Source organism: Bos grunniens, chromosome 15, assembly GCF_055505025.1.
Source record: "Bos grunniens cultivar Pamir isolate PY7600 chromosome 15, Bosgru_T2T1.0, whole genome shotgun sequence".
Taxonomy (NCBI): Eukaryota; Metazoa; Chordata; class Mammalia; order Artiodactyla; family Bovidae; genus Bos; species Bos grunniens.
In genome coordinates this window covers 74486975-74512876 of record NC_141179.1, presented here as the reverse complement: position 1 = coordinate 74512876, position 25902 = coordinate 74486975, and the positions used below count along the sequence as shown (strand labels likewise).

The following is a 25902-nucleotide window of genomic DNA, read 5'->3' as shown; positions in this document are numbered from 1 at the left end:
TGCTATAGCTCACCTAGAGTTTCAAAAGCAGTATTTCAAATCACATAACAGTTTCCCTGGTGGCTCAGATGGTAAAGAATCCGCCTGCAATGCGGGAGACCTGGGTTTGATCCCTGGGTTGGGAAGATCTCCTGGAGGAGATCATGGGAGTCCACTCCAGTATTCTTGCCTGGGGAATTCCATGGACAGAGGAGCCTGGCGGGCTATAGTCCATGGGGTCCCAAGGAATCGGACACAACAGAGTGACTAAGCATAGGACAGTATAAGGAAATACCTAAAGGAAGTCAACCCTGAATATTCACTGGAAGGACTGATGCTGAAGCTGAAGCTCCAATACTTTGGCCACCTGATGAGAAAAGCTGACACACTGGAAAAAAACCCTGATGCTGGGAAAGATTGAAGGTAGGAGGAGAAGGGGATGACAGAGGATGAGCTGGATGGATGGCATCACTGGCTCAATGGGCATGAGTTTGAGTAAACTCCAGGAGATAGTGAAGGATGAAGGACAGGGAAGCCTGGCGTGCTGCAGTCCACAGGGTCGCAAAGAGTTGGACATGACTTAGTGACTGAACAACAACAAGGAAATATCTGATAGGTCAAAATGTCATCTAAACAGTTAAACTAAAACCCAATAAATGATCATCAATCCACCTTTCCTGTCTTTCCTGTCTATGCAAGGAAACATTATAGTGAACAGGTCAAGAAGATACCCATACTTTCATAGGAAGTATTTTGGGCAGAACACAACAAATTTTAAAAGTTGCTTAAGCTCAACAATTTGCTGTGATAAATACAGTCAGCCTGGAAACAGCTTGACCCTTGACAGCTATAGATGCAGGCACATGCCCTGGTCTTTAAACCAAAAATCATTAACTAGGCCATAAAGCAAAACTGTTGATGTTTTATCCTTGCATCAGCCTATTAAAAAAAAAAAATCCCTGGAGATAAATTTGATATCCTTTTTCTCACCCACTGAGTAGCCTGCTGAGGCATCCGGTCTTTAGGGAACACTTTAGGGGGCCCTCGATTCAGAACTGGAAGTTTAAATACAACTTAATGTCATAGAATAGGAGAAAGATGGATGACCAGCTCTGCACAGCAAGTGTTCAAGAATCAAACACCAAACCTTCTAACTTCACAAGGTAGTGATCTTTCATGTCGTCATCTATGTCCCGAACATGCCTTCTCAAATTTAAAGATGACTATAACAACCCCCAACTATGCTTTGGGAAACAAGGATCCAGAGAACACCAGGCTCCCATCTGTTTGTACAATATGGAATTCTCAATATGGGGTCTGATCTGTCTTTTACGAGCATTACGTTTACCAGGGAAGTCGGCACACATTCTCAAGGCAGAGGCTGCAGCTCCTAGGAGGCGTTTCAGGGAATCTCTTCCCTTAAGTCTGTGTACTCATCCTCCATCGCAGGTCTTATATCCTCCAGAAAATCTGAATGATCACATACCTAGATCCTAGTTTTGGAAAGGAAAGTGAAGTCGCTCGGTCGTGTCTGACTCTTTGCAATTCCATGGACCGCAGCCTGCCAGGCTCCTCTGTCCATGGGATTCTCCAGGCAAGTATACTGGAGTGGGTTGCAATTTCCTTCTCCAGGGGATCTTCCTGACCGAGGGATCGAACCCAGGTCTCCCGCATTGCAGGCAGACTCTTTGCTGTCTGAGATTGGGCTATTTCACTTGCAGACCATGAGATAAGCATTTTCACCAAAGGGCCCTTAATTATCTCATTGGCAGAAACAAATCCTTGGACTTTCTAGAAAATGTTAGGAAAAAGGAATCATTCTGATGGTGCAGAGATCCCTGATTCCACGCCAATGAGCAAAGGCCCCACAGTAACATTAGCTACAAAGGACCTAAGCACAAAAGAAAGGAGTTGAAGTGTTGTGCTCTGCACAAAGATGATCCTTGATCAACACTGGCTGGCTGATAATCTTACAAATGACCTACTTCCATATATGTGGAATTTGTACATTAAAATGCAGAGAACCAAAGGACAAACAGTGTAATCTCACCCAAAAAAAGCATGTATTCAACAACAAGCACTTCCTAAGCACCTACTAGAACACTGATTTAGGCCCTCAGAATTCAGTTATGAACAAAGACAGAATCCCTGACCTTACTGAGCTTACATCTTAGTTGGGGGAAGGCCTGGTGCGTAGAATCTACAAACAGACGGTAAAAGAATGTCTAAGACTGGCAGGTGAGGATAAAAAAGGAAGAAGGGAAATAAACCTGAGTGAAGGATGGAGGTGATGGGGGCTGTTACTGCAGGTGATCAAGAAGGGCCCTCTGTGACATGGTAACATATATGTGATCATATCACATATAAACAAAGATTACAATGAAGGGAGAGAGCGAGCCAAAAGGATACCTGGATAAAGAGCCCTAGACTGGAAGAACAGCAAGTGCAAAGGTCCTGAGTGTGCTTGGAGCGTCTGAGGAACTGCAAGGAGGTTATACAGAAATAGCAGGGGTGGGGGCACGCTAATGTGAAATGCTTGCAATCAGAACAAGGCAGGTCATAAGAACTCATGATTTTACTCTGAAAGAGATGAAAAACCACAGGACAATTTTGAGCAGAGGAGTACAACGACCTGGATTATGCTTTGAACAGATCACTCTGCAGGAGTGGACTGTGGGGCTGGCAGGGGAGGGAGTGGGGAGGCCACACAGGAAGAGACTGCAAAAGGCCCAGCCAAGAGGTCATGGCGGCTCCGGCTAGCAGCAGGGGTGGGTCATGAGAAGTGGTCAGGTAGTGGACGTGTTTACAGGATCAACTCAAGTCAGGAGGATTTCCTGATGGATGGAATTTTGGGTGTAAAAGAGAGAATAAGCTAGATACAAGGGGCAGAACATCAGCTCTGAAATCAATAGACCTGGATTCAAATTCCACTTGATCACTTACTAGTCGTGAGATTTTGAGCAAAATATTGAGCTTTTTTTTTGAGGTTTCTTTCTTGGGGTATACAGCATCTTCCTTATTGCATTATTACAAGGATTAAATAAAACATTGTCAGTTAGAAAGTGTGGGACTTGAACTCTCGTATGTATTAGCAATTATTTTCCAAGTTTTCTAATATTTATATTTTTCATAATGGATTTAGAAAGAAAAACTTAGCTAACATTTAATATCCTGTAAGAGGTATAAGAACACCATTTGCTATAGAAAAATGACTCTGATAACCACCTGGATATCTGAGTCCTTTATGGATACAGATTTAATGTGTTTAAAGAAGGGCTTCCCTGGTGACTCAGGCAGTAAAGACTCTGTCTACAATGTGGGAGACCTGGGTTCAATTCCTGGGTCAGGAAGATCCCCTGGAGAAGGGAATGGCATCCCACTCCAGTATTCTTGCCTGGAAAATTCCATGGACAGAGGAACCTGGCGGGCTACAGTTCATGGTGTCGCAAAGAGTCGGACACAACTGAGCGACTAACACTATCACTAAAGGACACTTTGGGTTTTTAGTTCTTGTGGTGCAACGTTACTAAAAAAGCCAAGGAAAAACAGCCATGATCACTGACAAAAATAAGGATTCACCTAGTTGGAAGGGGTCTGGGTCCAAAGATCCCAACGGGACTAATTTTATTATTCTTAAAGATATTTCTCAAAGTTGGTACAGTTGACCAGATATACCTATCTCCTGTGAGAATCTTTCTGCTGCTTCATTGTTCTCCGTATTTAGACTCCATTTGCACTAAAAACATCCACCATTGCCTTCTTTTATTGTCATTGGCAATTAACAAGAAGAATGTATGAGGACTTACATTTTCATTCCCAACACCTATTTCTCCACGTTGAGCTTTCTAGCTCGTTGAAGCCTCATAGATCTGTCTGATTACGCTATGCAATAAAATGCTTTAACAAAATATACACAAAGAATATCTTTTTTCATTAACAAAATAAACTGGAACCTTGTTTGCTCCCTCACTTCAATTTGTCTGACTTGTTTTCTAAATTTATTCTAAAAACTATGTTTTTTAAAGAATTAGCAAAATTGCCAACTCTCATCACCGAGGAGAAACAAAGAACTGGAAGGCAGGATTCTAAGAGAATGGAGCCCTGAGATTTTCTCCATTATTATAAGTTCACATTTAAATGGAGCATTCTTTTGTAATTTCGTGCTAAGTGCGACAAGCCCCCCCTTCGTTTTTAGGCCAGACCGGCTGAAACCTACACCTACCTTCTTCAGGTCTGGATGGTCTCCACCTGCATCCTCACCTTTCCTCTGGTAAAGAGTCAGGTAAACTAAACCTGGGCTTCCCTGGTGGCTCAGACGGTAAAGAATCCGCCTGCAGTGAGGGAGACCCTGGTTCGATCCTTGGGTCGGGAAGATTCCCCTGGAGAAGGGAATGGCAACCCACTCCAGTATTCTTGGCTGGGAAATCCCATGGACAGAGGAAACTATAGGATTGCAAAGAGTCAGACGTGACTGAGCAACTGACTTTCCCTTTCAAACTAAACCTAATGGGTGGCTTCAGTTAGCAAATGATCCCCATGTTGAGAACATTTCCAGAGACCTGGCTTTCCAGCTCCAAGCAAGAAGACTATGGTGCAGGATAACACCCCAGGGAGAAGCACGGGGGCCTGGCAGAAAGAGCACAGACCTAGGCGTTACTCAAAACCATGTGACCAATCCGGAGGGGGAATTCCTAAATTCCCTATACCTCCCCCATGCCCCCAACACAGCATCCTCCTTTAGAGTCTTCATAGAATGGACAACTATGTGAAACCATCTCATTCATGTGTGTGTTTGCTTGCTTATTGTCTGTCTCCTTCCCACTAAATATAAACTCTGCCACAGCAGGGACTCCATCTGTCTTTTTGCCACGGCAGCCCCACCTCCCCAGCAGTTCCCTCTCAGTATTTTGTGAGTAATATTATGAGAAAGAGTTCCCTGATGGCCTAATGGTTAGGATTTGGGGCTTTCACTGCCATGGCCCGGGTTCAGTTTCTGGTCGGGGAATTCAGATCCCATAAGCCACGCAGCTCAGCCAAGATGAAAGATACTATGAGATCAAAAATTAGAACGCAGGTGGTAGGTTAGATAAGAATACTACATCAATGTTAACGGTAAAGTTGGTAACTGTATTGTGATTAGTTATTAAGGGTATCCTTATTCTTTGAAAATACATTGAAGGATCTGGAGGTAAAGAAACATGATACACGCAGCTCACCTCTCAATGATAAAACAAATGGAACACAATATTAACCACAAGTGAATCTACACAAAGAATACTGGGGTGTTCTTTGTACTATTCTTACAAGCTTTCTACAGATTTGAAATTACTTCCAAGGTGAAAAACACACACACAAGAAAGCCTGTGAAAGTTTTACAGAATAAGTGTTCAAGAAGTACAGTTTAAGGATGTCATCTTAGTTTCAGCTCTTTCTTACTTGCTTGGCATTAAGAGATGGAGCCTGGTACTGGGGCCCACCAACTGGCCAGTTAGATCACTTATGACTTTGTCCTCTGAAAGAGTTAAGTATAATTTTGACTGGGATTTAGTTATAGGGTAATAATGAGAACAGATCGTTCTTACTGACAGAGCAACTTTCAATGAGATTTACAAGAATGTATTTCTTAGCCTCTATTCTAACGTCAACAGAGTCAAAATGCACCTCTGAGATGTTTCTTATCACTTGTTGTTGCTATTGTTTGTGTTTCCAGGAAATGCTTTGCCAAATCTATTGGCAAATCTGAATTCATGAAGGAAATGTTAAATGCTCTTACAAAATTATAGGAAAGAAGTTGAAGGAAAGATGAGGAGAGCAAAGCAAAGAAAAAAAAATATAACAAAGGAATGAATAGAAAACAATTCAGAATCTGAAAAACATTCTCTCTCCCTCTCTCCAAAGAGCAATCTGTCATATTTCCACGTGGACACAGACCTAGAAAGCGAACTTGTCTTCCAAAGATTAGAAGAAATGGAAATGTGACATCATAGCATTAGCCTGGAAACCCTCTAGATAGAGAATTTGAAAATTCAAGACCAGAGGCCTATGTGAGCAACAGAAGAAGCTCAAAAGGCCTTAAAAACAGAGGACCGTGTATCACCACACATAGCCAGGCACAGCCAGGGTGCTGCATGAGGCCAGCAGAAGGCAGCTCTCTGGTGTGCACCACACTACAGGTGCCCTAACAGAGACAGACAGGAGGAAAAGCCCAGTACACTGGATACAGTGTATCCAAGAAAACACTGCTTGGGAGGGGATAGGGGAGTTTGGGGCCAGAGAGTATCAGACACAGATATGTAATAAGAAATGAGAGAGGGGCTTCCCTGGTGGCTCAGGGGTAAAGACTCCACCTGCCAATGCAGGAGACACAGGTTCCACCCGCGGACCGGGAAGGTCCTGCATGCCGCCGAGCAACTAAGCCCGTGCACCGCAACGATACAGCCTGTGCTCCAGCGCCCAGGAGCTGCACCGACTGAGCCCATGGGCTGCAATTACTGGAGTGCGAATGCTCTAGAGCCCATGCTCCGCAGCGAGAGAGCAGCCCCTGCTCACCACAGCGAGAGAGAAGCCCGCACATCAGCAGAGACCCAGGACAGCCAAATAAATCCATTTTTCAAAAAAGAAAGAAAGAAGACAGCAAAAGGTTTCCCAGGTGAAGTGAGGCCGAAGCCCTGAAAGATGGACAGGGAGAAGGTGTGAAGAGGAGACTGGCAGAGGAGTGGGGGTGAGGGCGTGCCGGCAGCGGAGGAGCCAGTCACGGGCACCGCTGAGCGCACAGCACATGACAGGCGTGACAGGGTCCGCTCTGGCTGGAATTCAGGGTGGGATGATGGAGTGGTCAGAGGCGATGGCCTCATGGGGTCTGAATCCAACCCTGAACTTGATGGGCAGCCACCGGAGGACTCTGAAGGAAGGCTACACATCCCGGTTGTTTTGAATCAGATCACCCAGGAAACAGGATGTGGGAAGGAGTGGAAGGGCAACCAGCTGATGAATACTCCTCACCTGAAAGACTGCCCAGACCACACACCACCAGAGAAAAACCAATACTCTGTAACGGAGCTGCATTTAGACCGGATTTTTTTTTCTTATCCCTTCGGTCAGAGTTAACATGAGAGTCTCTTCTACTTCAGCATTCTGATGTGTTCATGCAGAAATGACTACTTTTCCTCACAAACATTGCGGTTTTTGGTTTTTCACCAAGTTCACCCTAAGTCTAAACTTTGAGAGAATTCTCATGAAGGAACACAGGGATCAATGAAATCACATCATTGATAATTCATCTTTAGGAAAAAGAAACGTGTATCAAAGTAAAATATTTCCGAAACAAATGCTAATGTGTTTCTATAGTAGCTGCTGGTCACAACAAATCAACAGGCAGAGAATATGCAGAAAAGATCTTTGAGGGAAATCAGACCTAGAAATAAGAGAAGAAACAGCCTTGTCTGTTGACGGAATTTTGGAAATTGCTCGTCTGCACTGACAAGGCCTAAGACTGCCTTTTGTCACTGAAACACTTGGCAGCTTCTGGTCACACTGCCTCCAGGTCACTCACCAATGGACCTTTAAGATTCCTACTGGGTCTCCATAGTGTTTAAAAATTATTAGTTAATAGCTTGAATATAATTGATTCATCAGAATGAGAAGATGGCATGACACAGTGTGGCACGTGAGGCCTGACCTCCCCAAGTGTTTTACTGATCTCCTGTTACCAAAATACAACACATTCTGTGTAGCAGGTTCAGACTATTAGCATTAAAATAACTGGTGTCAAGAGACGGGGAAGTGGGGAGCATATAGTAGCACCATATAAAATTCAGGAATCTTAAAAACCCTGACCTCCCAGGGTACCCTGTATTCATGGGGAGCTGCAGACTGGAATAACACCAAAGGACTATATATGGAAGGGTCCCTTCAAAGGATCCCTTGAGGGAGACATTTAGAGGAACAGGCTCTAAACTGACCCTGGAAGATGAGGAAATATTTACCCTAAAGATATCCGGGAGGAAATGGAACTAAGCAGTCCAGCACCTTCTGCCTGACCAGATGGATCCAAAGAACCTTCCTGCAAAGCAGGAGACATAGGAGATGTGGGTTCAATCCCTGGGAGAGGAAGACCCCCTGGAGGAGGTCATGGCAGCACACTCTAGGACTCCTGCCTGGAGAAGTCCATGGACAGAGGAGCCGGGCAGGCTCCAGTCCGTAGGGTCACAAAGAGTCAGACACGAATGAGTGACTAACACTGAGATCATTAGGAGATGCCGTGAAACACACAGAGACATGAAGTGCCTAGCACAGTGCCTGAAAAGTATTCCCTCTAACATTAGCTATTTGTATTGTGATTGATCGTCTGGGGCTTCAGGGTACAAAAAGGAAAATACTAGGCTCACAGAATGGAAAGCCATAATGAAGACTGGGTGTGTGAGGAGGTGGGCGCAGGCCGTGGGCAGGAGCAGGAATGAGATAAGGATTGCAATCTCCCAAGACATTGACAAAAATGTGGCTAACCACGGAAATACTGTGAGCCTTCATTTCTTTGTGTTGAGTGATAGCTGATTTGAGACTGATACCCATAAAAGCCCCTTCACTGGATTCGTTTTGTATTTTCACAGCATTGTATCTGTTAGCTACATAATAAAATCAAAGGTCTCTCTAAAAATTAAGTCAAAATAGATCAAAGGCCTAAATATTAGAGCTAAAACTGTAAAACTCTTAGAGGAAAACATAAAGGGGAAAATCAACTATACTTCAATAAAATTTTTTTTTAAAAACCCAGCCGAAAAGCCTCATTGATTTGGCAATGGTTTCTTGGCTAGGACACCAAGAGCACAGGTAACAGGAATGAAAAATAAGTTGGACTGCATCAAACTTTAACACTTTTGAGCATCAAAGGAGACTACCCATAGAGTGAACAGGTAACCCACAGACTGGGAGAAAATGTTTGTAAACCATATATCTAATAAAGGGTTAATGTCCAGAATATATCTAGAAATCCTACAATTCAAAAATAAAAAAGCAAACAACCTAATGAAATAATGGGTGGAGAACTTGGATACTTCTCCAAAGAAGATAAGACAAATGGCCAGTACACACTTGAAAAGATGCTCAACATCATTAATCCTTAAGGAAATGCAAATCAAAATCAAAACCACAATGTGATACCACTCCATACACATAAGCATCAGCTCAGATCAGTTGCTCAGTCTTGTCTGAATCTGTGACCCCATGGACTATAGCCTGCCAGGCTCCTCTGTCCATGGAATTCTCCAGGCAATAGTACTGGAGTGAGTTGCCATTTCCTCCACCAGAGGATCTTCTGGACCCAGGGATCGAACCCATGTCTCTTGCATCTCCTGCATTGGCAGGCAGATTCCTTACCACGGTGCCATCTGGGAAGCACTCATAAGAATGGCTATTATTAAAAACAAACAAAAAGAAAATACCAAATATTGGTGAGGATGTGGAGAAATTGGAACCCTTATACATTGCTGGTAGGAATATAAAATAGGGCAGCTATTATACTGTGGAAAACAGGAAGGTGATTCTTCCAAAAAAGAATTATCATATGATCCAGCAATTGCATCTGTGTACATATCCAAAAGAACTGAAAGCAGGGTCTCAAAGAGATGGGTGTAAACCCACGTTCAAAGCAGCATTATTCACAGCAGCCAAGAGGTGGAAGCACCCCAATGTCCATCAACAGATGAATGGATAAACACACGTGACATATAGCAGTAACAGAATTACATTAAGCCTTAAAAAGGAAATTCTGACACATGCTATAACATGGATGAACCCTGAAGACATGTTAAGTGAAATAAGCCAGTCACAAAAAGACAAATACCGTAGGATTCCACTCCTATCAAGTACCTGGTGTAGTCAAATTCGGAGACAAGGAGAATGGTGGTTGTCAGAGGCTGGGGGAGGGTAAATGGAAAGTGACTGTTTAAAGGATACAAAGTTTCAGTTTTGGACAACTGCAAAAAATCCTGGAGATGGAAGGTAGTGATGGTTGTAGACAATGTGAATGTACTTCACGACACTGAACTGAATACTTAAAAGCTACAGAAATGGTGTTTTTGGTGTATATTTTACCACAATTTTAAAAAAGTAAAAAAATCACTACCATACCTATATCAACCTGGTAAATGCAGTCATCCTCACTTTAGTAAAAAGTTAGCTTTACTCAGCACTTTCCTCTCCTATCATTAATAAACAGTGGCACTCCTTGCATACTTGGCAGCTAAGAGATACTGATGGTCTAATTCTTTCAAAATAAAATCATAAGCACTTACAATTACTATGCACCAACTGTTTATGCTGCATAGTTCTACTTTAGGGTTCATTGATTTAAAATTCTAGACAATAACTGTTTTAAATCTAGACTTAAGGGCATAAAGGAAAAGAAACCATCTCTTTAATGGTGTGCTAACGTCACATTCACTTACCTAGGAATGTGATTTTCTTTCGTTGCCAAGACAGCAACAGTTGCTGTGGAAACCACACAAAAACAGGGATACTTAACTGAAACGAACTCTACTCACCTGCACAAAGATGCCCTTGGTCTTATATTCCTCATGGAGGCATTGAGAGAAGAAATCTACAAAAGCCTGGGAGGGGGTGGGAGTAAGAACACACACATTACATCAATCGGCCTGATCTGTAGCCATGGAAACAAAAATAATCAACTAACCATTTAACACTATAATTTCTAATCATTCTTTTCACTTCAAATGAAGAGACCTTTAAAAAAAAAAACAACCCTCAAAACCTCACGTTTTCTTTATTTGCCACTTAATTAAGTATTCTTTCACCAAATATAATATCTAATTCTGATTGAACTGGAAAAGGCTCTTCTTATCTTTTCTGTTTTCAGAAAATTACTTTCCAAGAAAAAAAACCTCTTATTATATAACAAAGGATACGTTCCTCTTCCCCACCTGCCATTCGAACAGAAACACAGGATGAATTCTGTTCAAGTCTGTTCTATGGGGATTTTGTTGTCAGTAAAGAGAAGAAAAGAGCAAGCATTCTCTTTGTCCTTTGGGATGGCAAGATCCAAGAAGTGCAGAGATGAACGTGACAGCCCATCTTCTTCCAACAGAACAACTCTAAATCTATTTGTAAAATATACCATTTTTTCAAATGTGGACTCAATCTCAGGCTTGAAATGTATCAATGATGACTCTACTAGAGTCCCTGTTAATAATATTAATAGTCTTGTGCCTGTGGAGCAGAACAGGCAAGAAGAAGTTTACCAATCACTTCAAGAAACATGGTGTTCATTTTAAACATGCCTACTGTGTGTTTCAGAGATATAGAAAGCAGGTAGATTCCAGGGTGGGGGGTGGGGCCAAGCTTTTCAAAATACATTACTTTTCAGTTTTTCCAGGGGCTGAAAGGCAAGGGAAAAGAGGGCAGGTATTTTGCTCTTTTTTACCCCCTGCACAATGCAAGTTCTTACTGTGCATTTTATTTTGCTCATTTTCCCCTAAAAGCAGCGTCTCAGTGGTCACCATTACTTCAGAGATGTATCCTATGCTTCAACAATGTATTTGAGAATCATGCTATTGACCTGCAGGCAGTATAAAATGCATTCTAAATCACTACTGTCCTGGTAGCAGTGTGAAGAGGTGAATGGTGGTGTGGTATAGAATTATGGAATCTTACAGAGAGCTCTGGAAATTCTTATCTCACTTCAGAAGTGGCAGTAAATATCTCTGAATTTTGAATAATGTTGCCAAACATTCACAGTTTCGCATCTATGTTGTGTCTGCTATGCTTACCTATGTGCTGACTAGCTGCAATCCTACTGTTCAGTTCTGCGGACTTGGCACTCAAGCTGTATGCTGAGTCATTCATGAACCAAATCCCCAGTCTTAGACTCACTAACACCATGTTCTGATCAGCTGAGCTAACTGGCTCAGACCAGCTCTCTATTGGAAAGTACAAATACCAATTTTAAAACCAGTGAACTGTGAGGGAAAAAAAAAATATCATCTGCGGATCTGAGATCTTGGCGCCTCAGTTCGGCTGTAAAGTTGATACCAATCAGGCTATCTCCAGCTCCAGCTCTTCCGAAACTAGGCTTGGCTATTTTCCTTTTCTTCTCAGTCCATTTGAAAATGGCTAAAGAGAGAACTTCAAGAAAGTCCATCTCTTATTTTTCAAACTGAAAACTATTCTTTATTCTTCTTCTGACACCATTTACTAAAAAACTGTTCACCTTGGTTGCAGAGTAGATGGTCAACATCGGGACTGGGTACCTGCCAGTGGCAGAGGAGATGTTCAGAATTACGCCTTTAGATCTAAAAAAAGAAGATGCAAGTGAACAGAGTGAAATCAAATATACAATTGTAAGTTACAGATTGAGATATATAAAACTATTTGAAATAGAATAACCTGGCTGTTTTTCTAACCCACCTCTCTCCTTGCCTTTCATCAGCAAGTGCTATGCTTGGTCAGCAAAGAGGCATAACTCAATCAACTAGAAATAGCTCTTCTTTGCAATTAGCTCACTTCTAAGTCTTAGTAATCTGGAGCATGACCGGATTAGATCTTTGGTCTTCTCGAGTTGATTTCTATCCTCTGAGGTCTTCTCTGGCCATAGCACCAAGAATTATCACCCTTAAAAACACCCTCATACTCCTGGTATGCTTTAATTTGGCACCTTATCACATACTATCATGCTGCAGCACTTAATCACTCTATGATTATCAACATTTGTATCCCTCATAAAACCCATCAGCTTCTGGACATCAGAGCTCTTAACTTATGCTTTTCCTCAAAATACTCTGCCTGTGGTGAGCATGTAACAGGTACTTACATGAATGAATGGCTATGCCCCGCCTTCTTATCTTCCCCAGGTGGTAGGCATTCAGGTGCTAAATGAAGAGCTGACTCTAAAGTCATGCTACTCCATAGTTCACCAAATCATATTCTTTTGCCAAAAGGCAAAGCTCAATTACTACTGTAACTTTTAGAAACTAGTGAGATTTCAGAGTCAGAAAGTTACCAGGAACGACTCGTTCTACAAATAAGTAAAAATTAGTTTGAGAAAAGCAATGCTGCAAATACACATGTTGTTAGCAGTTGTATATGGCTTGAGTAAAGTGTGAAATTAGGGTTTTAGGAATTTTAGACAGAATTAACAACCAACTTTTGGTCCTCAAATCCATTCTCCCCGGGGAATTGGTCCCCTTATTCAGCTACATCAACCTGACCCTGCCTGTCCCCTGCCCTCTAGACCAGGTTCCTGTCCTTCATCTTTCACGCTCAGTCGCTCAGCTGTGTCCAACTCTGTGTGACCCCACAGACTGCAATCCGCCAGGCTCCTCTGTCCATGGGATTCTCCAGGCAAGAATACTGGAGTGGGTTGCCATTTCCTTCACAGGGAATCTTCCCTATCCAGGGATCAAACCCGGGTCTCTTGCATATCTTGAGTTGGCAGATGGATTCTTTACCACTGTGCTACCTGGGAAGCCTTTCTTTCAACTTGAAAGTGAAAGTTGCTCAGTCGTGTCCAACTCTTTGTGACCCCATGGACTATACCATCCATGGAATTCTCCAGGCCGGAATACTGGAGTGGGTAGCCTTTCCCTTTTCCAGGGGATCTCCCCAGCCCAGGGATCGAACCCAGGTCTCCTTCATTGCGGGTGGATTCTTTACCAGCTGAGCCACAAGGGAAGCTCCAGAATACTGGAGTGGGTAGCCTATCCCTTCTCCAGGGGATCTTCCCTACCCAGGAATAGAACCGGGGTCTCCTGCATTGCAGAAGGATTCTTTACCAACTGAGCTATCAGGGAGGCTTGCTGCTGCTGCTAAGTCACTTCAGTAGTGGCCGACTCTGTGCGACCCCATAGACGGCAGCCCACCAGGGTCCCCTGTCCCTGGGATTCTCCAGGCAAGAACACTGGAGTGGGTTGCCATTTCCTCCTCCAATGCATGAAAGTGAAAAGTAAAAGTGAAGTCGCTCAGTCGTGTCTGACTCTTCTCGACCCCATGGACTACAACCCACCAGGCTCCTCCGTCCATGGGATTTTCCAGGCAAGAGTACTGGAGTGGGGTGCCACTGCCTTCTCCAATCAGGGAGGCTTACTTTCTCATTATTCTTGGCCTGAAATTTACTTCCCAAGGCCTTTTTTTTTTTTTTTCGTATTTTTTAAAAGGACTATATAGGCCCTTCTTATGCAAAATAATAAAAGAAACAAGATCAAATGGCTTCTAAGTTATTTTAGACATAAATCTGAGAAGAAATAATCCCGAAAGGTCATTCAGTCCATCTGCCAGCCTCTAGGCAAGATGCCACTTCAACCATCAAATGGAAGTCTGGACCCTCCACTTCATGAGTCACTGAAAATGAGTTGTTTTTTTGCTTCTGTTTTTTTGAACTGAAGTCTTTATTAGTAATATACACTTTCCTAAGTGGTGACTCAATTAACAGGTTGGACATAGAAATCAAATCTCAAATTTTCTGAAGAAAGTTCGAAGTATTTGGTCAACGTATTAATTATACCATTCTTGTAGTTTTTGCCTGTGTCTCTCACACAGACAGAAAAGGCTTTTCTTTTTAAATTTTAAGAGTAAGAATGTCTATCAGGACTTAGAACCCAATTATTCTAAGATAAAAACAGGTGAATTAGCAATTAGTTATCTAGTAATTTCATTTTATCTATATTTGTGAGAAATTCCTTTGATTAAAAGGGGTTAAAAACCACCTTTGTTACTGAGACTTTTAATACAGTATTAATTTATGATGTTTAAAATATCTTTATATTATATATTATAATATATAATATATATATATATTAGGGTGTTAAAAATATTCTGAAATTAGACTGTGGTGATGATACACTCTGTAAATATACTAGAAACCACCAAATTGTACACTTTAAATGAGTGGATTTTAGGACATGTGAAATATAGCTCAATAAATCTATATATAAAGAGAGTGAAATATATTTATAATTTATTGGAATGTGTTGCCTTTGAGTTAAAAGCAGATCCCAATCAAGTAGAAGCTATCTCCTGCAGTACAATCTGCTTTCTGAGAATAAGCCCGAATCTTTGCACCTGAGCCCCAAGCACCCATGCGAGTTTAGGTGGTGTTTATTTTAACATTTTCTCAAATAACCAGGAACTGCTATATCCTCACTCATCACAGCAAGTGAAGAAAACCCATTCTGAAGTGGTTGTAGAAGATGATGTTTTTCACTGTGGCTGGTCACTGCTGGTTCAATCAGTGGGACTCTGGGCTAGATAATACTCAATTTGGCTAAAAGGGCGGCATGTGCCCTCAAACAAAAATCTTACATTCTGTTTCTTTCCTTTCTCACAAGTGAAATACAACTTAAAGTCTTGCAAAAGTTAAAGTTTAAAAGTTATTAAAAACATTTTTGGGGAGTTGCCCGTGATCCAGTGGCTAAGACTCTGAGCTCCTAATGCAGGGAGCCTAGGGTTCAATTCCTGCCCAGGGAACCAGATCCCACATGCTTCCATGAAGACTGAAGATCCTGTGTGCTGCAACGAAGACCCAATGCAACCAAATAAATAAATATTAAAAAAAAAAACACCATTTTTAAAAAGGAAATCTTGACCTCACCAAAATAGATTCCTAAAACGCCACTCACCAAAGCAATGATTTCAATACAGGAAAGTTCATTGCAAGATAATAAAAACCTTGTTTCTGCTTGCAAAATTAATACAGACCAATAGTCAAATATGGTCTGCCACAATTCTGCAAGCATGTGCTTTGAATTGTTTACTCCTTGAGGCAAGTGAGATTTTTGTTTCTCAAATATTCTACCTTAATTTAAAAATTTCCAGGAGGTAGAGTTAGTTTGACTTAAGTGAAAAGTCGGAATTGAAAGATACTTCATTCAAAACACAATATTTGCACTCTAAAATGCATCAAAAAGTATAAACAGAGAATGCACTAGACCTAAGTAAACATGAAGCGGAGAGCATGTATCACTGGACCAAAATGACGCGGAGAAGAAAACACCCTTTCCACAAAAGCGCTGCGCTGCAAAGCAGCACACGTCATTCGTTTGTCTTGCAAAAGCCCTCCCGCACACAGGTCTCTCTCTCTCTCCAAGGACGATCATATTCAACTTAGTTTTGTCTGGGTCACAAACAGCACCTTTGCAGAGTGGTCTTACTCTCTGTACTGTATACAGTATCTATTCTTTACGTAGAGATGGGGATGAACATTTGGGACCGAGAGACGAAAAGGACCAGCCTCTGAAATCAGCTACTCTGTCTAGTGCTAATCCCCCATCTAAGCAGAATTAGTGACGTCAAACTAGTTTCCATGGCACAGCCAGACTCAGGACAACTCTGTTATATCAAGCAGAAGAACAAAATGGGCTGAGCTTAATTGCACACAGAAACAAACATAAAACCAAACCCTGGCTAATCTCTCATTTTCTGGGGAATTGGGGAACAATTCTAAGATTGGAAGGTACATTAAGAATATTTGCTGAAGTTCCATAATGAAGACTCCCAATGCTCATATTTCTCAACATTTCCAGTCTGTTATGACAAATATCCAAATAAACAAGTCCAGTAATATTTTCTGTGATACAACCTTCTTAATTCATCATGCTGCTTACTTGCTAACAGCCACACGATGGTGTCTCAGTGGCATGTTATTGAGGATCTGCTAGAATTAAAATACTGCAAAGACAAAGCAGAAACCACCACTGCTGATAAGGAAGCACTTTTTCATCTAAAAATATTCTCTTCAATGACTAGCCCTCCCACCAGCCAGACATTAAACACATATAACCCTATGAAATTCAGTTCCTTGCATTTATAGCCTTCTATCATTATGCTTTCTAGAATTTGCTAAGTTCGGTGAAATTCCCAATTAGAAAACTCTCCTTAATGATCACTTGGATGAGTTACCAAGCCTCTTTTCTTCTACACATGCCCCACTATTCTATCAGATAGCTGTAGCATCCTTGTGCACAGCTCTTAAACAGTATTGTCATGGAGGAAGTGACAGGTCTCCCATGAAATAAGTCTCTGATTTCCACCTTCCTTAGGACTCTCATCATTGCTCCACGCTGCACGTGAAGAGGGAGGCTTAAATGTTGCTGTGAAGCACTGGAACACAGAGTTGGTCCTGTGGACAGCTTACAGGATACAGAGAGTGATGGCAGAAAAAGGAGGGTTGGGCAAAAAAGACTACATCCCAGTTCTTCATATTTTCACTTCTTATTAGGGAGCACTTAAGTCTGCTCTTGGGGGGACTTTACTTTTTTTTTTTTTAAGCTGAAACATAACACTGAATATTGGTACAGATAGTTCTCTAACAGGTTCTCAAAAAGACAGAGAAACATATCAAAACAGAGTTCCATGTCAGAAAAGAATCCTGGATCACGGGGGTCAGGTATATAATTAGAACCAGTGATCCAAATACATTATACAAATATTGCTTTGTTGAAGAAAGTTTGCAAACATTTCCCACATGAAAGAGAACTGCCTGCCCTAAAACACCATAACATGTCATAATTCCACCTTAAGTAATACAGTATGAAAGGGGCTATTTTTAGCTTTTCCATGGTTGTTATGGCAACCACCTCCTGGCTCCAGCTGTACACAATGTTTATAATTCCAGGGAAGTGGAAAGAGCAAGGTTCCTCCATAACATAATTTTGTAGTTTCTACTTCTATGGTAATAATAATACCTTAGTTTGATTATAGAGACTTGTTTAGTGATAGTCAGTTGGCCCTAGGCTATAGTTCTAGAGAGTGTGGGAAGCCACATACATCAGAAGCAGCATCAGTGAAAGGAAAAAAAAAAACAAAACAAACCCACCACAACAAAGAACTCTGCTATTCCTCAATGGAGATACGAAACCTACAGCAACCAGCCATAGGAAATAGATCATTTGGGGATGGCTCACAGGGCAGGCTATGATCAAATCACTTATAATGTGTAAGTAAGAAGGCTTTGAGATGATCTGTGAACTTGGAGTCTTTCTTCCCTCTTGGGCACACAGATGACAACGCTTCTGGTCTCCCCTGCAGTTAGCTGTAGCCTGTGACTGAGTTCTAGACCATGGAACGAGCGCAGAAGACGGGGACACCACTTGCAGGCCTGACCCATGACACTCTCTGTAAAATCATCCTTCCTGTCTCTTCCCTTATTTGCTGGCTGGTGCAGATATTTCTGCAGAGAACTGCAAGGCCTATGGAAAGAGTACCATGCTGTGCTTAGTCGCTCAGTTGTGTCCAACTCTATGCGACTCCATGGACTTTAGCCCACCAGGCTCCTCTGTCCATGGGATTTTCTGGGCAAGAATACTGGAGTGGACTGCCATGCTCTCCTCCAGGGGATCTTCCCCACCTAGGGATCAAACCTTGGTCTTCCGCATTGCAGGCAGATTCTTTACCGTATGAGCCACCAGGGAAACCCAAGGGAAGAGTAGGCCCCCCTCAACTCCAGATGAAGGAGCTTGAGATCCCTGCATTGACTGTGTAGAGCAGAGTCCTGACCACTGATCCACACCAGGCTGTGATGTGAGGGGAGGATCAACCTTTAGAATTTTAAGTCATTGAGATTCTGGGGTGGTCTGTTACAGCAGTTAGCCTGCCTTGACTAATACAACAAGTAACTCCTTCAATTCAAACAGACAGACCTGTTCCTTCTCCTATCCCAAAAGTACCAATTCATAAAACCCCCTTACATTGCTGACTAGTTCTTTAGCCGTGATAGCTTTCCACCAGATCATTTCACAACCTTGGTGTAAAATCAATTTGATTTCTTAAAGACAAGGATCCAATTCATCTTCCATATGATGAACTTTACTCAGTGAAATGGATGGATCCTTTCTTTTGCATTCTTTATCTAAGGCTTCAGCTACAACTGTGATGGTGGCTCCTAGGTCTACAGAGACGTGTGAGCACTTTGTATCATGTATTAACTCATTATGTAGCCTCATGGCACTCAGGTTCTTTGAATCTCACTTTTTATGTCAAATGAGGGGGGATTGGTTTCAATTAAAGTACTGAAATTCCATGATTCTTCAAGTCTGATTCGTCCTAACCAGTATCTCTCTGGATATGGTTTTTAACAACACACTTAAAAATTCCTCTGTGGAATGTATTTTCTTTTTTAATGGGTAGAATACTACCCTGAATTTATTCTGTGTCACTTGTAGATATCCAACTAGAATTAAGCTTTGGACCCAAATTTCATGCGTCTTGAGTTCTACTATGTCTGCCCTAATTCTCTATAATCTTTCAGGAATCTGGTCTGGTTTGACCATCTTCACTTTCATATCATCACCATCAGGGGCATGCTCGACCATCAGTAAGTAGTTAAAAGGTTTTAAAGGGAAATTTTACTAAAATAAAGCAATTGAGACATTAAAAAATCACACATAAAATGCAATTACAAACAAAGAGCCTTACTAAAAAGTAGCTACCAACCAAATGGATTCCGAACTTCAGTTTCCTCATCTGTACAATGGTGGGAGGCTATCAAAGTTATATAAGCAAACACCTATCGGGTTCTCAGCCTGACACCTGGCAAAGAATACGTAATCGACAAACATAAGCTGTAAATCCTTGCCTGAAGCTGGTCATGGAGACTCCTTCACGGAAGTAGGGTCCCTGGCTCTTTGCAAAGCTGTGATTCCTGTGGCTCTCTCCCAAACTCAAAGCTATTTTGCACAGCAAGGATGACTGTGAAACCCTAAATTTAGCAAATGACCAAGCAAGCCCATCCCTTTGCAACAGGTTTGCTTTGAAAGCTTAGCCATCACTCAGACTTCTCCAAGGGAGGAACAGAATTTAATTCCCATCTTATACTTCCTGCTATTCCTAATGTAAGGACTTAGCAACACATTTCTCAAGAGAAATGAAGACATCTAGCAAATCCTAGTGGAACCCAATACAAATACTGCTGAAGCTAGAGGACATAGCCTTTTTTCTCCAAGGGCAGGGGTAGGGGAGGCTGACCCCTTAAGATCACTTTATAACATGCCTAAGTTCCTCATACATCCTTTCTCCCATAACAGAAAAACCAGAGGATGGGGGGTCTTGCTTCACAAAACTCCACTGAGCTGGGCTCTGACAGCATATCGCTTTAAGAAGGCATTCCCGGGAATATCCCAGGAACTCTATCCACCCCCTCAGAAGAGCAGGCAATTGAGTTAGTGATGGTGACTCAGGCAGGCTTTTTAATCCTGATGTAAAGGAACCACCACCACCACCCTGGCGAGGGAAATAAAAAGGGAATCGAGGGGAAAAGGCCTCCACCACCGGATGACTCATGCCCTACCGTGTGACTCGCCTGGCACATTACTCTGTCACCAAGACATGGAAGGGAGGTTCATTAGTCACTTTAATGAAATTTTCAAAGAAAGGATTCTCCCTATAAATAATCATGAGCTTGAGTGTTTGTGTGTGAGCTTATGACTCACCTTTCTACCATGCCAGGCAGGACCAGCTGTGTCATCTGTGAAAGAGAAAAACAAAACATCCATGGTGACTGAGGATGCAGGCCACTGAGAGTGGAGAGAACTTGCCCACACAAACAAGGGGGGAATCGCCGAGCTGCTTGCCACTTCTACAGACAGCAGTTTATTTTATAGACTTTATATATTGGGTTGGCCAAAAATTTCAATTGGGTTTTGCCATACCTTCTTATGGAAAAACCTGAATGAACTTTTCTTTTTTTTTTTTTTTTGATAGATAAGAGATGGATTTATTTACAGAGAGACACACTCCACAGACAGAGTATGGGCCGAGCAGAAGGCAAGAGCGATCTCGGGGGAAACACACTCCACAGAAGTACGGGCCGTTGTAGAAAGCAACAGTGGCCCCGACTGAACGTTAAGAGTGCGTAAAAAGGAATCTGAGGAAATTACTGGAGATAACACTGTAAACACTTTCAGTGAACCTGGCTAAAGTTAGTCTTGCCTGAAATGTAATACTGGCATGGAGATCTTCAAATAAGTAAGGACTTATGGTGAAATCCATGTCTCCCAAAATACATTCTCAGTAAAACGACATACATTACAAGAAATATCCTGCCTACCAAACTTACTTAAGCTTTCTAATCTTAACAGATCAAATAATTTTTTTTCCTATCAAAAAACCTTTAGGAGAATGCCATAAAGTGACATGTAGGCAAATATTAAGTCTATCTTCACATGCATTTCTTCTCCTGCTCAAGCTAATTGTGAGTAAAATGCATCCTTAAAGAAAGTTGATATTATCTGTCATCTTAAATAACCAACAATGAAAAAAGGGGCGCCAGCATTTTTATTTTTTATTGCCGAACCAAGCAATATGCAGGATCTTAGTTCCCTGACCACGGCTTGAACCTTGGCCCTCTGCCGTGGAAGCACAGAGTCCTAACTGCTGGACTACCAAGGAATTCCGTGGACACCTCATTTTTAAAGGACTTCATGACTGTTGCCTAAATATATATACTACGACGAGAGAAACTATTAATACTTCTAAACTCTATTTTAAGATATTATTAACTCAGAAAAGTTAAGATATCCACTGGTTTAGTCAAGGCCACATCACAGTTAAGCACCTAAGTTGGAACATGAACTCTGGATTCCTGCACACCATCAGTTCAGGAAAAAACAAATGCTGTTTTGTTACAGAGAATTTTGCATGCATGCCAGGCACAGGAATCTCAAACTTTCTATCTTGAATAACATTATGCCTTAATTAAAATACCATTCTGACAAAGAGAGCATTCTTTTCCTAGAAACACTTCAAAGAAAGAAAAAGCATCCAGCCTTCACCAACATAGAACCTGCTCTGCAGAGCTCTCAACTCAGAGGTCAACTTTGGAGCTGCTGCATACACTTTTCCAGGAAAGATGTGAATTTGAACCGACACCACATCATAATAGGAGAACACACTGCCAACTTCTAAACAGACAAAGTGGTGTCTTCAAAACCTAGGAGGATCGTTTCACCAGAATATCTGATGTGGCCAAATCTTCCAGGTGAAAAAAAGTAGACACTGTAAGAAAAGAGTTTGTCCTGAAGCATCTCCAATCTTCCTCCTTCTGTAATGCTGTAATCTCATATAGTTCAGTTCAGCCACTCAGTCGTGTCCGACTCTTTGAGAGCCCACGGACTGCAGCACACCAGGCTTCCCTGTCCATCACCAACTCCTGGAGCTTGCTCAAACTCATGTCCATCGATTCAGTGATGCCATCCAACCATTTCATCCTCTGTCATCCCCTTCTCTTCCTGCCTTAAATCTTTCCCAGCATCACAGTCTTTTCCAATGAGTCAGTTCTTTGCCTCAGGTGGCCAAAGTATTAGAGTTTCAGCTTCAGCATCAGTTCTTCCAATGAATAGTCAGGACTGATTTCCTTTAGGGTGGACTGGTTGGATCTCCGTGTGGTCCAAGGGACTGTAATCTCATATAAGGTGATATAGATAACGAACCTAGCACAGACAGCCAGCACAGAGTAGGCCCTGAAAGGAAACTGCGGCCCTTGTTGCCAGTGTGTACTCTTCTTTCAGGACACAGCACCACTAAGTACCCAGGACCCCCTTAAGCTTGCTGTGCTTGACAGTTGAGAGCAAAAAACGGTAACACATTTTGAGGTCATCCAGTTCAACTCACCACACAGAAGTTTCTGGACTGCTGCTGCTGCTGCTAAGTCACTTCAGTCGTGTCCAACTCTTTGTGACCCCATAGACTGCAGCCCACCAGGCTCCCTCATCCCTGGGATTCTCCAGACAAGAACACTGGAGTGGGTTGCCATTTCCTTCTCCAATGCATGAAAGTGAAAAAGTGAAAGTGAAGTGGCTCAGTCGTGTCCGACTCCTAGCGACCGCATGGACTGCAGCCTACCAGCTCCTCCGTCCATGGGATTTTCCAGGCAAGAGTACTGGAGTGGGGTGCCACTGCCTTCTCCAGTTTCTGGACAGTTTCAGCAATATTGTCCTGCAATCTGCATATCATACTGCATCACAGATAGCCTCCCATGCTAGTACAGACAGACATCAGGCATGGGAACAGTTGTGGGGGATTTTTCTTTGTAGGGATAGACTATATGCATTTTTAGCAGTATCTGAACACATACTTTACTTAATACATTTCATCAGGGGACCTTAATGCTTAGGCTCATGTATTATAAGGAGGTTCCCAGCATTTTGTGAGAAGTTGTTAAACAGTTCCCCCAATGTCCTGAGATCCCCAGAAACCAGATGAGAAAGAAGAAGACTGATAATAAAACATGTTCTCACCCAGAGGTCGGGGTGTGCGCATGCACACGTGCATTTGGGGTGAGGAGTGAAACTTGTTATGTGTGAAGTAGCGAAGTGGAGTTGACAGGGGGCGCCACTGACCACCTACCTTTACCGAACAAAAGGAGAGGAGGAGGGATGGGATTTGCAGGCAGTGATCAATCTGGAGAACTACCAGGAAAGTCTACAAGACCTGCTGATGGAGTCCTTTATTCTGACCAAGGATCTAAGTACCACTTGAATATTTAATAACTGGTTGTGCAGAGTTTTAAAGTTCAATTCAGAGTTTTTTTTCCCCCCCCAAGACATAAATGTACACACTTAAATACAGTCCAATAAGAAATAGCACTTTAAGCTGGGCTATTAAGGAAATACAAATGCACACTTTGGGAGCTATTTTTTTCCTTACACTGTGTGCATGTCATCTATGAAATGTCTCCTTTCTGAATGGTAAAAATTACCCAGGAAACAATCAGAGACAAAATAAAACCTTGTAAGATATTATCTTATTTACAAAATTATATCAACAGCATGCTAAACATTAAGTCAGTCCTGATGGTTGTTAATGTGTAGATAGCTTCAAAATATATTCACTTTTTCTCCCAGTTTCATTTGAGATATAATCTACGTAACTTTTTTTTACTAGTTTAAGGTACATATCGTGAAAGTGAAGGAGGAGAGGGAAAAAAGTGGCTTAAAACTCAACATTCAAAAAACGAAGATCATGGCATCCGGTCCCACTACTTCATGGCAAATAGATGGGGAAACAGTGGAAACAGTGACATGCTTTATTTTTGTGGGCTCCAAAATCACTGCAGATGGTGACTGCAGCCATGAAATTAAAAGACACTTGCTCCTTGGAAGAAAAGCTATGACAAACCCAGATAGCACATTAAAAAGCAGAGACATTACTTTGCCAACAAAAGTCCGTCTAGTCAAAGCTATGGCTTTTCCAGTAGTCATGTATGGATGTAAGAGTTGGACCATAAAGAAAGCTGAGTGCCAAAGAATTGATGCTTTTAAACTGTGGTGTTGGAGAAGACTCTTGCAAGTCCCCTGGACAGCATGGAGATCAAACCAGTCAATCCTAAAGGAAATCAGTCCTGAATATTCACTGGATAGACTGATGCTAAAGCTGAAACTCCAATACTTTGGCCGCCTGATGTGAAGAACTGACTCCTTGAAAAAGACCCTGATGCTGGGAAAGATTGAAGGCAGGAGGACAAGGGGACAACAGAGGATGAGATGGTTGGATAGCATCACCGACTCAATGGACATGAGTTTGAGCAAGCTCTGAGAAGCCTGGTGTGCTGCAGTCCATGGGGTCGCAAACAGTCGGACACAACTGAGCGACTGAAATGAACTGAACTGAAAGTATACATCATAAGGATATATGTATATATTGTAAGATGATTACCACAATGAAGTTTAGTTAACAGCAAAAATACAGAATGCTTTACTATCTGTGTGTCATCCTTGCGCAGGGGCCATGCTAATCTTCCCTGTATCATTTCAATTCAAGTATCTCTGCTGCTGAAATAAGTCTTTCTGTTCTTGTTACTCAGTCACTAAGTTGTATCTGATACTGTGGACTGTAGCCCATCAGGCTCCTCTGTCCCTGGGATTTCTCAGGCAAGAATACTGGAATGGGAAGCTACTTCCTTCTCCATAGTCTTTATACAAGTGAATTAAAACTCAAGAAGTTTTAATAACACAAAGGAAGAAGCAGTGTTTTCAATGCCTGACTATTAAAGGGCCAGAAATACTTGTTGCAATCCTCATTTGAACAAATGATTCATCATCAAAGATGGAAATTCATGCATGAAAAGGTTAAATTCTTTTGTATTGGTCATTGGTTTCTCCTCTTAAATTCTGTTTCTAAATTATTTCTCCTTGCCATAAAATAGAGTATCTCCTTGGATCTGTCAGATATAACAACACTGAAAAGCCTAGGAAGAGTTAACCTGAAATCCGCAGGCTTTTCTAAGGCAGATTAATGCCTTCGTCTATACTTAAATTATCTTTCTTTCTACTCAGAATACATGTCATAATAAATTCAATTTCAAGTGTTCTTTGTTGGGGTATGTGCATACAAATAATTCTTAATATTCTGTGTGTAACTAGAGAGGCTTCACTACGTTAACATCAAATTAAATTCTCTTTAACGTCAAGTCTTACATAGGATATTTAAATTAAGCTATTAGTAGTCTCATTTTACTTTATATGCATCAATTGGTATCTTGATGGCTGGTTATTTATGCCATATACCAAGTGTTTCTGTGAAATCTCACTATCTGAACTCCATCTCACAGCTTACAAGCTGTTTCTGGAGTTAACTCAATATGCTAATTTTAGGCCATCTGCAGGTGATAATTGCTGTACCAGGAAAAATTTTGTTCCTCTTAAGATACTGCTAAAATAAGATTACCATAACTTGTAAGTTCAGTGGTTAAAAATATCAAGAATAGTAGTAAACATGACTTCTATACTTGTTTTCTTCTACGTTATTTCCAAAAGTATACAGCAGACAATATAAATTTAATTCTTTCCTCAAAAGTAAATACAAGTCCTATAATAGCACCTCTACAACAATGGCAGCTTCAAATTCTTGCAGAAAAAAAACAAATGTTTCCTATTTATAGAGACATATTTTTTAGGGACAGTTTCATCAATCCTTATCACAAAA

General features: G+C 41.7%; 1 protein-coding gene and 1 non-coding gene across 5 annotated transcripts in view; both read right to left on the bottom strand.

Moving 5' to 3' along the window:
* HSD17B12 (hydroxysteroid 17-beta dehydrogenase 12) overlaps positions 1 to 25902 on the bottom strand; it is a 211638-nt gene that overhangs the window by 5584 nt on the left and 180152 nt on the right. For all 4 annotated transcript variants that reach the window (XM_086341210.1, XM_086341208.1, XM_086341213.1 and 1 more), the window contains 3 exons: positions 20412 to 20446; positions 12203 to 12284; positions 10521 to 10586 (listed from right to left, as the gene is read on the bottom strand). In XM_086341210.1, coding sequence (XP_086197336.1) covers positions 10521 to 10586; positions 12203 to 12284; positions 20412 to 20446 — 183 coding nt within the window. The remainder of the gene's footprint in view (positions 1 to 10520; positions 10587 to 12202; positions 12285 to 20411; positions 20447 to 25902) is intronic.
* On the bottom strand, positions 24657 to 24758 carry LOC147358469 (U6 spliceosomal RNA). The gene has a single exon (XR_015142541.1). It is a non-coding gene; the product is annotated as a U6 spliceosomal RNA (small nuclear RNA).